The sequence below is a fragment of the Sapajus apella genome, unplaced genomic scaffold (assembly GCF_009761245.1).
Source record: "Sapajus apella isolate SASKATOON/1434 unplaced genomic scaffold, GSC_monkey_1.0 scaffold30, whole genome shotgun sequence".
In the NCBI taxonomy this organism is placed as follows: domain Eukaryota; kingdom Metazoa; phylum Chordata; class Mammalia; order Primates; family Cebidae; genus Sapajus; species Sapajus apella.
The window spans coordinates 20027277-20044182 of NW_022436970.1; the positions used below are offsets into that span (position 1 = coordinate 20027277).

Genomic DNA, 16906 nt, shown 5'->3' on the forward strand with positions numbered 1-16906 from the left:
CAAAAATAAAGGAAGCACATTGTAACATATCATATTTATTTCAGATTTCTTTTTTTATTTTTATTTTTTTTAAGATGGAGTCTCACTCTGCTGCCCAGGATGGAGTGCAGTGGTATGATCTCAGCTCACTGCAAACTCGCCTCCCAGGTTCAAGTGATTCCCCTGCCTCAGCCTCCCGAATAGCTGGGACTACATGCGCATGTTACCACGCCCAGCTAATTTTTGTATTTTTAGTAGAGACAGGGTTTCACCATATTGGGCAGGCTATAGATTTCTTTCTTTTTAAAAACAACATGTTAGAACTACAGTTAACACTGTAGTACCCTCAGCCCCCCCTCCCTCCTCAATGTCAACCCTGCCCTCCTCCACAAGGTGATTGGTGATGAGACCCTCATGCTTCTGCTCATGGACTACCTAGGTTTAGATATTTAATACTTTTTATTTTGTTGCAGCATTTTATATAAATGATAGAGTTTCACACCCAACTTATTTTTTAACACAATTACCATTTTGAGATTTTAAAAAACCCATACTAATAAACGTAGCTCTAGCTTATTCATTTTCACTGTATTATGATATTCCATTCTATGATTAAGTTCATTATTTGCCTTCTCACAATCTAACAGGTATTTAAGATTGTTTAAATTTTAATGGGGGAGATATTTTTTGCATGCCCATGTATGTGCACAGTTTCTCAATAGTGTGTGTCTAGACTGGACCTTCTGGGGTGAAAGGTAACTTTACCTCTGATGTGTTCAACTTTACAAAGCATTGCAAAGCAATTATATTCCAAAATTATCCTGGATTGCTGAGATTTGGAAACAATATACAGATATATTGGCCAGGCACTTTAGGAGGCCGAGGCGGGCAGATCAGGAGGTCAGGAGATCAAGACCATCCTGGCCAACATGGTGAAACCCCGTCCGTACTAAACTACAAAAAATTAGCCAGGCGTGGTGACATGCGCCTGTAGTCCTGGTTACTCGAGAGGCTGAGGCAGGGGAATTGCTTGAACCCGGGAGGCAGAGGCTGCAGTGAGCCGAAATCGCAGCGCACCACTACACTCAAGCTTGGCGACAGAGTGAGACTCTATCTCAAAAAAAAAAAAAAGGGAAAAAGTACTAGTGACTCTCCCTTGCTGTTAAAAAATAAAGTAATAAACTACTTTTATTAAAATACCTGTATCTTTATTTGTGAGACATGTGCAGATTTTTCATTAAGTTTTTAATAGCAAATGAATACTTTGCCTAGAGGACGTAAAAATATTTAAATAACATTTAAAAATGTGTTTTGAAAAAGGTGAGTACAAAACCACCTTTTTAGGAGACTTTAGTAATATGGTAACACAAGGTTATTGGTATAATTGAAAATACACATATATTGCGACATAATTTGTCTGATATTTAGACATTCAAAAGTAGAATAATGCGCCAACACAGAGTTTCTCTAAGGCCAAAATATCTGTTAGGACAGTGCAATGAATCCTATAATCACAATTCAGTTCCCTACATATTCTGTAGCTTATTATTATGCATGCTGTGTAGCAACACAGGTGACAGTTTCTAGTTATAGTCATATAGCTGACAATGAGGATATTTAGTATTTCGTCTTTAAAAGTTTCAGTCTAAAGATGTGGATTTTTATCTTGGCTCTGTTATTATAAATCATATAATGAGAGACGTTCGGAGAAGAAATACTTTGGCACGTACCGAACACCCTGGCTTGCACCTCTGCTTCCTGGTTTTAGCAGGTAGGTGAGCTAAGGCCAGAGTCAGCCCGTGTTTGGTGGGGTGCTAATGAAGAAACAACACACATGATAGTGAAGAAAGAAATCTCTCATAAATATTTCAAGAATACTAGAAAAAGTCTTTAGAATTTTAGGAATGCCTTATTTAATTTAGAAATCCTGCCAGGTGAGGTGGCTGAAGCCTGTAATCCCAGTGGGACTGCGTGTACCCAGGAGCTCCTGAGGCTGCAGTAAGCAATGATCATGCCACTGCCCTCCAGCCTGGGTGGCAGGGCAAGACCCTGTCTCTTTAAAAAAACACAAGAAATTCTTGTAAATTTATGCTAGAAGACTAACTCTTAATTGACTTCCATGTCATAGCTACCTGCATGAGAAAGGGCCTTATTCCAAAAAGTTTTGCATAGTAGGCATCTCAGTCCCAGAAACTCCGTAACGAACATACCTGAGAGGACACTAAAGATGATACGTAAACCACTCAGTGTTTAAAATGAGTCCCCTCAGCATTTTCAGGTAATTCTTACATTGTTTTCTAATTCCTCATGTTGCTCTAGAGAAGTCTGGATTCATTTTGATTTCTTTGGCTTGTGACTTTTTTTTCCTTTTGAAACCTTTAAGATCTCTTTATATCCAAGGGAAACGTCTATTGAAGCCCGAGGAAAGGGAAGATAAGAAATTGCCCTTTTTCATTTCAATTCTGATATCACTGTTTGTTTGGCGTTTTGATCTTGTGGTAAGCATTGTGATTTCAAACTTGTAGTGAGCATTGTAGAGTCGCTCAGTTGCCTAAGAACTGCAAATGTGATTGTAGCCAAGCTCTCTCTTCTGGGCTTCAATTTTCTAGGCCTTAAGAATAAGGATGAACCATATACCATCATATTCTTATGTGTGCTTATGTTATTTACCCTCTCAGATTATAATCTTTACATAATTGCTAATTATTCAACTTTGTACATCTTTCTGCAGGCCTATAAAACAATCTTTCCTAGCGCATTTTCACAAAGCAGACCTCTTTATTATACTATAAATTCAGTTATGTAAAAAATCTCTCCGGTAAGTCTACCACGTGGGGATAGACAGGCATTTAAAACATTTAATTCAGCCTAGGGTAAGCCACAGGGCCTGGCCCTATCCCGGTGCTTGGAGGGTCATCTCCGTGGGGGTGGCAGGCGAGAAGGAGTCACAGCAGGTGCGACTTGTCAGCACCTTCGCCTCCTAGCTCTGGGACTGTGCACCTCCTGTCTCTGACACCCTCCCAGCTAGCTCTGCATTTCCAATTGTCACCTATTTTTAAATGTCTAAATTAAATGCCATCTCTGGGGAGCCTCCTCTTATCTGTCCTGCCCCACTAATTGCTCTTCTTTTAAATTTATAATGGCATTTAATTTTTTTTTTTTGCCGTTAAGTTTATTTTTGTGAATGATTTTTCTCTTAGTAGCTTGTAATTTCTCTGAAAGCCAAACCTGACTCCTTTTCCTTTGATTTCTCTGTGCTTTGTGGAAGAGTGTGTTGGGGATAGTAGGTGTTCAGGTGTTTTTGCTGTGCAGCCTGAACACACACAGATGTCTCTCTTCTTGCAGGGTTCATCCCACAAGACAGAGCTGTATGCATTAGCTCATGTTTTGCCTAGGGGGCTCCTCATGATAGACTTCCTGTGAGTCCCCAGGAGGACCAGGATCTCTTGGGTGATGGTAGAGGTCTTACTGAGTGGCTGTGTGAAGGCAAATATTTTGGAATATTTGAGACTCAGAATTTGTGGAGTTCCAGGAAATACCCCATTCATTGTTGAGGAAGTCTTGATCTTTATAAGGACGGTTTACACTAATACCATTCTTTTCAAAGTACCAGAATGAGCTTATTTATTTTCATAAAGCAAATTGTAGAACACATGAGGTTTTCTGAAAGTCAAGTGTGGTAGTCTTAGTTCTTTGTTATCTGGCTTTTGTCATTTTACGACAGGCACAAGCTTTAGTTTAACATTTTTATTACACAGGAATAATAGAGTACATATATTGAGGTTTCATAGATGTAATTTTGTTAAATGTACATCACGGTAGATTTAAAAACGAGGGATTTATTTTGTCATTCATAAAGTTGTAATACAGTCTGGAGAAACTATTTGTTAAAAGATAGTGTCTATTTAACCTCGTTATTTGTTTCTTGTAGGAGAAGGTTAGATCCACAATAAATACATGAAGAAATAAGTAGATAGGGGAATTTATCTTAGAAATAAGATCCCCGTCATGGTTTTGAAATGTTAAATGCATGAAGACCCGTCAAAGAGATATACAGACATGATATTTTTTACAGTGCATTTCCAAGTATTTAGTTCTATTTGTCATTCTCTAGTACTGGTAAGCAATGATTGAATGATATAGTAATTTCAAAGTCAGTCCACATTAATGGGTGTAAATATGGTATCTCTTTACATATACAGATAAATTGGCAATTTTCATGTGAAGCATTTAACTTATATAGCAATTCTTAAATATTTAACTATTTTTATTTCTCTTGCATTTAAGAGCTAACTTTTTTTGCTCTCTAACTCTATTGCTCTGTAACTATATAGAATAAAAGAGAGATTTTTATAAAAGACAATTTTATAATTTGATTCATAGGAATTTGTGATACTCCGAGTGATGAATTTGTTAAGGTAATTCACATTTGCCTCAAGGTGGCAAATTTAATTATTTGGATCCCGAGATTCTTTGCCAGCCCTTATAGGGCTAAGGAAATTTGTAAAAGCATGGTTAAAACCTCTGTGTGAAAGTATATGCTCAGCATCTCCTTGCTCATATCATAATTGAAAACACAGATAATGTTAAACTCGTAGCTCTGATTGTATTACAATGCTAAAATTCCTGATGCCCAGCCCGAGTTGCAGACTCTGTCCTTTGCGGCATTGTGCTTATCAACTTGTTTTAGTGTTTTACTGTCGGTTATTGAGCTTTGCTCTGCTTTTGACTATTCATTATTCAGAATTAACTGGACAGCATTTTATTAGTTACAGGGATTGTTTTAAACTCATTTGTATTAGAAAAAAAGGTAATATTACCGACTACTATTTCACGAATGCAATTGAAAAGGGGCAGATCAAACAGAGGAAGTATTCAAGGTTTTGTTGATGATTCAGAGTTCCTTTTTTATTAAAGGTATTAAAAGGTCTTAAATGGTAAACCTGAAATATTATCTTGTATAAGTACTAATTTGTTATTTTCAGCATTTGTTTCATACTGGAAATAATTAAGGTTTATTTTTCTCGAAGACCGATTTTGTAAAAATGTATAGTTATGATCTATTTTTATGCTTACCAAAGGAGCCTTTTTATGTACCCACACGGTCACACAGAAGGACTCCTGGTTCAGGCAGCAGCTTTGGGGTTTGCCTTTTCTTCCCAGCAGCGTGGTGGTGCAGGCCGCCGGGTGCGTGCAGGAGAGGCCCTGCTCCAGCTGCACCAGCCGCACACCGGCAGACAGCAGGGCTTGTCTGAGTGCTTGAGTATGGATAGCATTTCATTTAGCCTTTGCTCTGACAGCCCATGCCCTGGATAAGTGGTGTAGGCCTGTACAGGTGAAATCTATTCTCACTTTTGCCTCAGGGGTGACTGGACTGTAACAGAATTTTTCAAACCCGTTGGGCCCAACCGCAAAGCAGAGAATAAATGGCTGAAGTGCCAGGCCTCGACAGAAAAATCAATGCCTGGTTATACAGACATGACAGACCAGGCCTGCAGTGCTCCTCGCAGAGCTGTGTGCGCGCTGCACCTCACACACACACGCTGCTGGGGCCTTCGGTGCTGGTGTGCAGGCCATGTTTACATTGTTTTCTCTCTCCTTCATGCAGGAAATTTACATGCCACTTATGTGATAGAAGTTTCACTGAGAAGTGGGCCCTGAACAACCACATGAAACTGCACACGGGAGAAAAGCCGTTTAAATGTACCTGGCCCACGTGCCATTACTCATTCCTCACAGCCTCCGCAATGAAAGACCACTACAGGACGCACACAGGTGTGCCAGGCCGCCTCCCTATCCAGGGAGGCCGGGTGGAGGGAGAGGGGTGGACTGTGGGAGCAGAGGCGTTCATTAGCTCACCTTCAGAGTAATCAATGGAAATGGTGTCCTGCTTTGAGATTGTGGTAATTACATATTTATAGGTATGATATCATTTCATTATTTTTCAGTGAGAAGGTAATTTTAAAGTGACATTTGTGCTTGTGTGTGAATGTGTTTATATAAAATAAGCTTATATTTAGAAGCTCATTTATGGTGGATGTCTGTATACATATTTGTATGTGTTTAATACATCTTTTTAGAAGATCTTTATAGAAGGTCATATGCAGAGACTAAGTTTTCAAAGAGAACTAGTCTTGTGTTTTGTTCCTGATATAAACGAATTTCCATAATATGTTTGAATGTTATTGAATCTTGGTTTTATGTACCATTTTAAGAAATTGTTACCAAATTAATAGTTCTCTTCTGAGGAGGATACTATCAGATCCAAGAGATTTTGATAATCGATACAAACACACTAATTTACATTTAGCTACTATAACTTTTTTGGAAAATTGTGTACTAAAAATGTTCAAATTCACTTACATTTCACATCAGAACATGTAACAGAGGGTGTGGAATTTAAGCGAATTCATAGATGAAGCAATACTGAGAGTCCATCTATGGCAGGCGTGGTCCGAGAACTCAGCTGGGGCCTTGTAAGTGTAAATCCCAGTAAGACCTTATTGTTAGGGCTTTGATTTCCTTTTCATAGCCTGTCTAGTGGGCCCAAAACTTCCTTACCAGCTTCTATCCGAGTCTGTCCCTGTAGCACAGTGACCATAGTCCTGTGGGCAGTGGGCCCAGAACTTCCTTACCAGCTTCTATCCGAGTCTGTCCCCGTAGCACTGTGACCATAGTCCTGTGAGCTGTTTGCTATATTTGTGGTCCTCTTTCTCTTTACACCTCTCAGAATATATTTTGTTTCTGGGAAAAAAATAATAAATTTTAATCAGTATTTCCAAATGTTCTTCTGATTGCCAAGAATTTTATATTATTGTTAGAAATTATAGGTTAAAAGTTCTTCTCAAGCAGTTTGTGGGAAGCCCAGGCCTCCTTAGCTTCGTTGACAAGGGTGTTGACGATTTAAGGTCTCCAGCCTGCCCTGAGAGATCACTTATATCGAACAGCAGATGAAAAGCCAGTGCAGATGTAATTTATCGTCAGCGTTTCCTTCTAAAGAATAATTGTGGAGACTTGGCTGGATCAATAATATAGATTTTTGTTGTTAGGTCTTGTAGTCTGCACCATAATGAGAGATAGGGGACAGTGGCTGTTTTCTAATAGAAAATAAAGGATTCGTTTCCGTGTCTTTCTACATTTGAATGCAAAATGGCACACTTGAAAGTAATTCAAGTTGTACAAAGAGAAGTCTCCCATTATATCTCTACTATCATATAAGTATGGCATACGGAATCAACCACCTCTAAATTCAGAAAATTTTACATTTAGTTTTTTCTTAAATTTTTTTTTCTCAAAAAAATACTGCGTTTGCCTGCTGATCAGTGTTAACATACCAACCCACTCCGGGGGAAAAAAAAAAAAGAGGCAAGTGAAAATTCGGTTTAGGATGAAAAACAAATCAAGCCACCTAGGTAAATACGACATACAATACATTGGAGACTAACATCCTAATGAAATCCTGCGCATCAAAAAATCAAGGTCACTAATGTATCAAGAATCAAATCACATGGAAAACTAATAGTTTTTCTTTTTGTTTGTATAAATCTTAAAATAGGGAAAGGAATACAAATCTATGCAGCATGTATGTAAATATGCAGCATCTATACATGTGGAAAACAGAAATCTTAAGAGGGCTTTTCTTTGCTTGTTCATGTTTTTATTTTATAAGATGTGGGTCACAGAGAAGTTCATGAATGACAGAAAGGAAGAATACTTGAATCCAAAAGTCCTAAGATTGCTCTTTCCTCATTAGAAATGTTGCTTATTGAATGATGCAGCACGGACACTCCCGCTACCACACACCACCAGATGCGTGTGTGGTGCTGCAGGACACCCACTCCTTGTACACACAGCAGGCAGCACCCACAGGCCCACAATGAGGAATTGATTGGAGGGAACGATTTTGCCTCAACATAGAAAACTATGTTAATATTAACGAGCAAATTGTCTCATGGGATTTAAAAAAGTCTACTTTCAGTGTTATTTAATTGATAATATAGCTAGTTAGAAAGATTTATTTCAAATTGATTAAATAATTAAATGAGTGATTATAATTAAACTTTATTCTTTATAGCCCATCTATTCTTTCTATATTGAAACCATAATACCAAGAAATAAACTCAGCTCCAAAATAGGAAAGTAAAGATCACAAAAATATTGAAATTCAGCCTTAGTTTTAAAATGATAATGATGAACATTTTAACAGACCCTTAGGGAATACGATTAAGCATAATTTGGTTAATCTTATTTATGTATATGTGTTTGTTGATATTAGGAAAGCCAGTAATGTTCTTAAGTAAAGGGAAAACTCTTGTGAATACTGAAGTTATTCTCCCTATATATACTATTTATTGCAGCCTTAAAAAAGCAATTATAATTTCCGAAACCCCACAAGTTCAGTTTCTATTATGATATACCAAAGTGATTTGGAACAACACAGGCTGACTCTGGCCAGACTCTTGAAAGACTTGTTGCATTAAATGTCTAAATGAGTAAAGTAGATAAAGATAGATACAAATGATTTATTTGATTTCTGGAAAAACATTTTATAATTTCACTGAATCTCTCTAAGGTTAGCATTTTTCTTCTACTTTGCCCTTCTTTGTGAGTCTTATGGGATGATCTGCCTAGCTGGCCAGCACTTACCGCCTAAATATGCTACAGTAGAAAGATAGATTGCATTTATAAACTGTAGGGGAAATGTTAGCTTGTATAAAAATGCTTTAAAAAATGAGTATTTGCACACATTTAACAAATACTAAGTCTGCCAAATCTGTCTCTAAGTGTTGCAGAGGTTTCCAATCCAAAGCTATCATTAAAGATGAATAGTATGAATTTTTGTACAATTTCGTCAGCAATCCCTAGACTTCCCTTTTTATACCGTGAAAGTGAGAAACATAAACAGCATTGGATTGCTATCGGTAGTAATATAGCTTTTATTGTTACTTGGGATCTTCAACATGTTCAAGGAAACCATTTAATTCATGTTATTAAGAAGGAAGTGATTAAGGAAGACCCTAATAGAATCAGGTAGAACCAATTGAATATCCTTAAGTTGTTGGAAAATTCAATATGTTTTATTTAAGCAGAACCATATATACTGTGTATTAACTATTCTAAGCAATCTTTACTCAGCTCAGAAAGGCCAGATGTATGGGAATTGTAAAAAATCAGGATATGCATAAAAACTGTTCAAGTGCATAAAGCAGCCCCATCTGGAAGACATCTACCAGAAATGAAGTTGTACAAAACCATTCCATTGATAATAAAGCTAATTTTTATGGGTCTGACAAGTATGTAATTATGTTCAGTGGTGCTTTTCAGATTTTATCACAGTCAATAAACTGCAGTGGTAATTTCATTCCCATTTGACATATTTACATGGAAACATTTGATTGGAGGAATTAGTAACCCTGAAAGCCTTGATAGATATGTTTTAATGATCTGTGACCTCCGCAGTCCCTCATCTGTTTATTGTTGCAACAGGCGAGAAGTCGTTTCTGTGTGACCTCTGCGGCTTTGCCGGAGGGACCCGCCACGCCCTCACCAAGCACCGCCGGCAGCACACAGGTCAGTTCCGCATCTGCACTGGCCCCTTATCTGCAGAGAGGACAGCAAGACGGTAGATACCCAGCCTCAATTCTTGATGTCATCAATTACTTTCGTTTTTAATTTTTATAACATCCGTGTACTTGAAGGCCTACAGATAATTTCAGTTGAATAACATAAGATTTTAAGTCATCTGTTTTTATATATTTAAAATATTCCATATTTCAAGAAGCAGGTACCGTTAGTAAATTCATGTTAAGTAGAAGTAAAACAGCAGGTTGGCTTCCAAAGCCCAGATATAGGAGACTATTTTCTCTGTTGGCAAATCTCTGCTTTGGGCCTCGTGGGTGGAAAATGGGGAGTCTTTGTCAGCCCCTCTCCCTTTCAGTCATTCTCTCTACCCACCTAGTAGCTAATCACCCGCCTCCGTATTTAGCTAGCTACATGTCTCCTCCCTTCCTCCCTTTTTCTCTCTTCCTCTCTCCCTACCTCCCTGTCTCTCTCCCTAACCGCCTGTCCATCAATCCACCTGTGTTTAGGTAGGATTTGAAGTCAATGCCGTTTCAATTGTTCTTGGTATTAAAAATGGAAAACAACAAAAAGCAACATTAGGGTTAATTATGGTCATTGAAGTGGGCTTTTTCCTCCATGATTCAATGAAATAAAATAGATTCCTTGATTAGAAGCTATATTGGTCCATTTTAACACTGCTGATAAAGACATACCCGAGACTGGGCAATTTACAAAAGAGAGTGATTTATTGGTCTTATAGTTCCACGTGGCTGGGGAGACCTCACAATCATTGGTGGAAGGTGAAGGGCACTTCTTACATGGTGACAGACAAGAAAAGAGAGCTTGCTCAGAGAAACTCCCCTTTTTAAAACGATCAGATCTCATGATACTTATTCAGTATCATGGGAACAGCACAGGAGAGACCTGCTCCCATGATTCAGATACCTCCCACTAGGTCCCTCCCACAACATGTGGGAATTTAAGATGAGATTTGGGTAGGGACACTGCCAAGCCATATCAGGAGCACTTAAAGCTGGAAAGTGTGAAACATTTATCAAATTGTATTACCTACTTTATATAATCTAATGGGTCTACTAAGTAATTATTTTCATAATACTAATTTATGTATGCCTAGGACAGTGCTGATTTATGGTGATTTCTTATAATTATTAATAGAACCACTTTTTACTCTAAACGTTTCCTAGTTCAGATGATAAGTCACTTGATGACAAAATTGGTAAATAAATGTCCTACTTTTCTTTAGGTCTCATGAGAATGGTTGAGTTAGTCAGTCATACTCAAAATGGCATGAAATTAAAATATATAAAATGTGTTATTTATGGTACATTATGATTCTTGATATGTTGTATTTAACAATTAGGTATAGGTAGCTTCAATGCCCAATATGGTATTTGCAATATCAATGAAAATGAATGCCAACCATTCCTTTTAGATGTGTGAATATGATTCAGATTTTCATAAGGGATATGAGTTATTATTGCGTCAATGCGAAATTTCAATGTTTAGCATGATATTGGAAACATAAACTAAACTTTGAAAACAAAGTTCATTTTAAGTTTATGGGAGCTGCCAGTGCATGCATGACTGTAATCCACTGGCTGAAAGATTCAGTGGAAGAGATGACAGGAGGGGCCCACTGAGTGGTAATTGTTCTTGACCACTGTTGTAATGAAGTTGGAAATGCGAAATATTTATGTTAACAGTGTGCTCATGAGGGCTTTTTTATTCTTAATGTTTTCATTTTATCAGTGCTCAAATTGTTGCTATTTAAATGCCGCTGAAGTTCACCTTGTCCCACCTGGTATGGCCCCAGGAAACATCAGGCTGCTGTGCCACCTCAGCCAGTGGCAGGTCAGTGCCCATTGCAGTGCAGACAGGAATGCTGTGATCACAGGCGTTCCCAGTGATGGATCGATCAGGATGCCTGCATTGAGCTGGCACAACTTTATATTTTATGTCAGGTCCAGAGGCTCCTTATTACTTTGCTATTAACTTTATACTATATAGGACAATGTCTCACAGACAGGGGCATCTGTCTTTTTGGCATTTATCTGCCTCTGTGGCACAAATCAAACATGATTCTTTAACACCAAAGTCAGTTCTTAAGACTGTTAGCTTCAACAAAACAACTTAGCACAACTCAGTCTAGGCACGTAACTTTTATGCTGGATTTAAAATATTTAAGCAACACACAACCATTTTCCCCCAAGGCCAGACTTGTATGGCACATTTGAAATCTATATTTCTCCGATGTATTCCTTTTTGACATGGTTTACCTTTTTACCGCGGAGTACTCACGCAAATTATAATCAGCTTGGAAAGGGATAGGTATCAAAAGTGCTCCAAATGGTGTAAATAATTTCTCACCACGATACAAACTGTCCAGGGGGCTGACAAAAAACATCTTCCATTCTGAGATTTACTTGTATCACCTGTCAGAGACCCTTGATTCAAGGGCACAAGAGCAGATCTTCACGTGTAGTTAAACAGTCTTGGCCAGCTTAATAACCACCAGGCCACCCAAAGGAATGTGACTGTGTGTTTCCATGAGAAGCAGTCAGCCCGACTGACGGACAGTTGACACACAAAGGACACCGCACTGTGATGACAGCCCTTCTACTGTTCCTTCTCCGGCTTTCCTTGTCAATGGGGCCTCAGATGCAATATGTTTCTTAATGATTATTTTAGCCAAGATTGCTGCCTGTAACAGAAAGTGTGAAAAGCAACAGAATTTAAACTAACAGGTACTGTTACGTAAGAGGGAAATAGGAGGAAAGGAAATCTCCCCTTGTTCTGCTTTTTTGTAAAGCATATGTACAGGTAGCCCTAGTGACTTACAGATAACATTGTTTGAGAGTAGTGAATATCTTAGATTTATTCATCCTTTTGCCTTTGAGATGACAAAGGATTTCAAAGCAGCACTTTTGCCAATATGCACCAAACCTGTTTGATCAGTCTACTGTTAGTATTTTTTCCTTAACAGGAAATGTATATATGTCTTCATATAATGTCTTTATATAATGTATATCATCTTCAAACCATTAGCAAATATTTAGCAAACTTAAATTCTTATTGCAAATTTGTAAGATTTTCTTTCAAACTTAGGTGTAGAAGTCAGGTTTATATTTTTGGGTATGTGTTGAGACTAACAACCGCAAAACTCCACCTGTATTTCTGTAGTGTATTTTCCTGAAGAAAGTACCCATAATAGAAAAAAAGAATTATCAAATTATGTATTAGAGTAATAGTGTTGAACATGTAACTGATTGATGAGTTTCAGATTAACTGTTTTGTACAGATTTCAATAATCTGTGGTTGTATAAATTGACATGGACTTAACTATCAAGAGCCCAGGTATGTGAGCCTTGCTTAGCATAGTATTTTATGTAGCATGATATTTTTGTAGCATTATATTTTTCCCTGTCATCCTGTGTATAATTCAAACTTGTTTAATATTATACAACGTAATCTATTGCGTGGTCAAAGAAAATATGAAAAGACCATTTATAATTTATTATAATATCCTAGGTTAATGTGAACTATAGAGAATTTTTGTGACATTTTTCTTTAAAAGGATTGTTTTTAAATTTAAATTTTGTCACATAAAGATTTTCCTGTAAGTTTAAATAAAATGAACTACATTAAACAGAGTTTTTAAAGAGGTTATGTTAAACTATGAAACCAAGAAAATTAAGTTCAAAGATTTTAGATGACCTTTAATTTGTACCATTGACTTAGGCAATGGAGTTCATGGTGTCACCCTTTTACCCCACTTCAGATATCAGCAAAATCTATGAAAAATGGATAGTTCAAAGACACCTACCAAGACTGTTACAGTAAAGAAAATAGCAGTGAGTTATGATGCCAGGACATTTTGTAAACAGTTAGATTGAAAGGAATAAGGAGACATCAGAATATATTTGTGAATTTGCATAATGAATAAAAAATTTAAACTGCTTGACCATGTAGATTTATTATATTAAAAGTAGAAGGTTTATACTACCTACCTAAGTCTTATTATACAGCTACCATAATCATAGTAGTATTTTGGAGGTATAAAGATGGACACATAGACCAATGGAACAAAATAGCATCCGGGAATAAACCTGTACATTTATTTGTCAATTGTTTTTAAGTAAGACACCATATTTAAAGATAAATTTAGCAAGGGATGTACAAAACCCTTATGGTGGAAACATCAGAATACTGCTGAGAAAAATGAAAGAAGACCTAAACAGAGTGATATACCATGTTTATAGATTAGACAGGTTAATATTGTTAAGATTTCAGTTTCCTTCACATCAATCAATCTAAATCTCATCTGGCTATTTTTTTAAAAAGATATTGACAAGCTGGTATTAAAATTTATATGGAAATTCAAAGACTTGAAATAAGTCACTAACATTGAGAAAGAACAAAATAGGAGGACTTACACTATTTGATGTCAAGACTTCTTATAAGGTTGCAATGAGAAAATCCTTCTGGTATTGTTATCAAGATAGACAAATGTTTATCAGTGGAAGAGGATGAAGATTACAGAAATAGACCTACACTACATGGTGAATTGTTTTGTTGTTGTTGTTGTTGTTGTTTTTCACAAAGGAGTAAAGGCAATTTAGTCTTTTCAACATTCTATGTTGTAACAATCGGACAATTGGCTATCCATGTTCAATGAAAATGAACTTTGACCCATACTTCATACTATATATAAAGATTAACTCAAAATGATGATAACCTAAATATAAAGCTTAAAACTGTATAAATTCTAGAAGAAAACATAAGTAAAAATTATGTCTGGCCGGGCGCGGTGGCTCAAGCCTATAATCCTAGCACTTTGGGAGGCCGAGGCGGGTGGATCACGAGGTCAAGAGATCGAGACCATCCTGGTCAACATGGTGAAACCCCGTCTCTACTAAAAATACAAAAAATTAGCTGGGCATGGTGGTGCATGCCTGTAATCCCAGCTACTCAGGAGGCTGAGGCAGGAGAATTGCCTGAACCCAGGAGGCAGAGGTTGCGGTGAGCCGAGATCGTGCCATAGCACTCCAGCCTGGGTAACATGAGTGAAACTCCGTCTCAAAAAAAAAAAAAAAAAAAAATTATGTCTGACTTTGAGTTATTAATGATTTCCCTTTTTTTCTTTTTCTTGGCACAGAGTCTTGCTCTGTCACCAGGCTGGAGTGCAGTGGTGCAACCTCAGCTCACTGCAACCTCTGACTCCCTGGTTCAAGCAATTCTCCTGCCTCAGCCTCCCAAGTAGCTGGGATTACAGGTGCCACCATGCCCAGCTAATTTTTGTATTTTTAGTAGAGACCGGGTTTCACCATGTTGGCCAGGATGGTCTCCATCTCCTGACCTCGTGATCCTCCCACCTCAGCCTCCCAAAGTGCTGGGATTACAGGTGTGAGCCACCAAGCCCGGCCCAATGATCTCTTTGATATGCCATCAGTAGCCTGATTCATAAAATAAAAAACTAACTTGAAAAATTATGCTGATAAATTGAAAACTTTGTAAAGTAAAACTTCTCTTCAAAAGGTGCTATGAACAGAATTAAGACAAATGATAGAGAAAGTATATTTAAGTGACAAATTTTATAATTTTTATCCAGAATATGTAAAGAACTTTCAAAACACAATTCTGAGAAAACAAACAACCATTTATAAATGAGTCACAAAGTTGAAGCAGATATTTCCCCAGAGAATATAAAGGTATGGCAGATGAGCACATGGAAGGATCCTCAGCACCCTCAGAGGAATGCAGGTGTAAAGCGTTCACTACGACAAGTGTTGGCGGGGCTTGATGCAAGTCATACGTCGCTGGTAGGAATGTAAAGTGCTCAAACCACTTTGTGAAACAGTGTGGCAGTTTCTTACCCAAATTGAGGAAATATATATTCATATAATGACTTGCATATGAAGGCTCGGAGCAGATTTATTTGTTGTAGTAGCCAAAAATGGAAACAACTCAAATGTCCTTCAGTAGACAAATGGTTAATCAAACTTGGTACACCCATGTAATGGCATACTGCTTGGCAATGAAAATAAATGAAGTAATTATACTCATAATAGCATAGATGAGTCAGAAAATAATTATGCTGAGTCAAAGAGTCAAGACAGTAGAGAGTTCATGCTATATGTATCCAGATATATAAATTTCTAGGAAATACTGCCTTAATACAGTAGTGACAAGAAAGCATGGTGGCTTGACAACGGGATGAGCAGGGAACCAGGAAGTTAACAGGACTCCTTCTGGGGATGATGGTTGTGTTCATTATCTTGATTGTGGCAGTAGCTTCATCAGTAACAAAACTTATCAAATGGAAGTTTTTGTATGTCAATTATGACTCATTGAAGCTGTTTAAAATGCTTTATACATTCGGCCTCATATGGCCAGTCTAGACAGATACAGGTCAGGTTAGTACAATAATTTATAATAAGTATTGTTTTATCTAGACCAGTGCTTCTGTTTTTATGTGTGCTACACTTTGACATTGGTGTATTACTACTAGTAATTTAATGAGTAGCATTAAATTACTACTCATTTGTTTAAGTGAACAAATCAAATTGTTTTCAGATATGCTGTGTGGATGTTCATATTCCATGATGCAGAATATTCCTGTGTCAAATTTGAGTAGCTTCAACTCTTTTCCTTTACTCTTATTCAATATCAATGTCATAGATTTTCCACTAAATTAAAGCAAAATCTGCCATCATTGTAAAAGTCAATTTTTGTGTAAGTCATTTCAGTACAATTGAGTTGTCTATAGCTATTTAAGTCATTTGACCAGAGGTTTAGAAACTGAGAACAAAGAGTATTCAAGCAGACCTCCAGTACCCACATGAGTGGGGTGCTATAGATGGGATTTATCTTGTAGACAAAAGGCTAGAAGAGACGAAAATACCTTTCAATTCAGATTTTTACTCTGCTTGGTATATAGTCTTTAAAAAAAAAACAAAACAAGAGTAAGTCAAATATTTCCTAGTGGGATGTGTTCAATAATATCTTTCTGTCATATTCATTAACTCTGTACAACCATGAATTATTTTATATTTGCTAGCCATTCATCTTTTTCCTGGTTATGAGCTCTTGATGAGAAGCATTTGTGTGCTCCTTTCACCTCTGGCAGAGACTTGTTGGCCATTGTCAGTGTTGAGGCAGTTCTGCCATCATAACGATAAAAGCCACAGGCTACTGAGAACTCTGCACTAAGTGTGCTCTTTCCATATTTTTTATTGTCTTTAATCCACACAATTACCCTGCATGTTTGGTAGTGTTATTCTCATGATGTTGTTCAAGAGGTCTAATAGGTAGAAAGTGAAATATGGCAAAACTGGGATCAGAATTG

The 16906-nt window shown here is 37.3% G+C and overlaps 1 protein-coding gene across 6 annotated transcripts in view; it reads left to right on the plus strand.

Moving 5' to 3' along the window:
* ZNF407 (zinc finger protein 407) overlaps nt 1-16906 on the plus strand; it is a 469977-nt gene that overhangs the window by 274596 nt on the left and 178475 nt on the right. For 4 of the 6 annotated variants that reach the window (XM_032293888.1, XM_032293890.1, XM_032293891.1 and 1 more), the window contains exons 5-6: nt 5588-5754; nt 9466-9549. In XM_032293888.1, coding sequence (XP_032149779.1) covers nt 5588-5754; nt 9466-9549 — 251 coding nt within the window. Of the gene's footprint in view, nt 1-5587; nt 5755-9465; nt 9551-16906 lie in introns of those variants that run through there. The other 2 variants (XR_004273633.1, XM_032293892.1) reach the window with 2 other exon arrangements.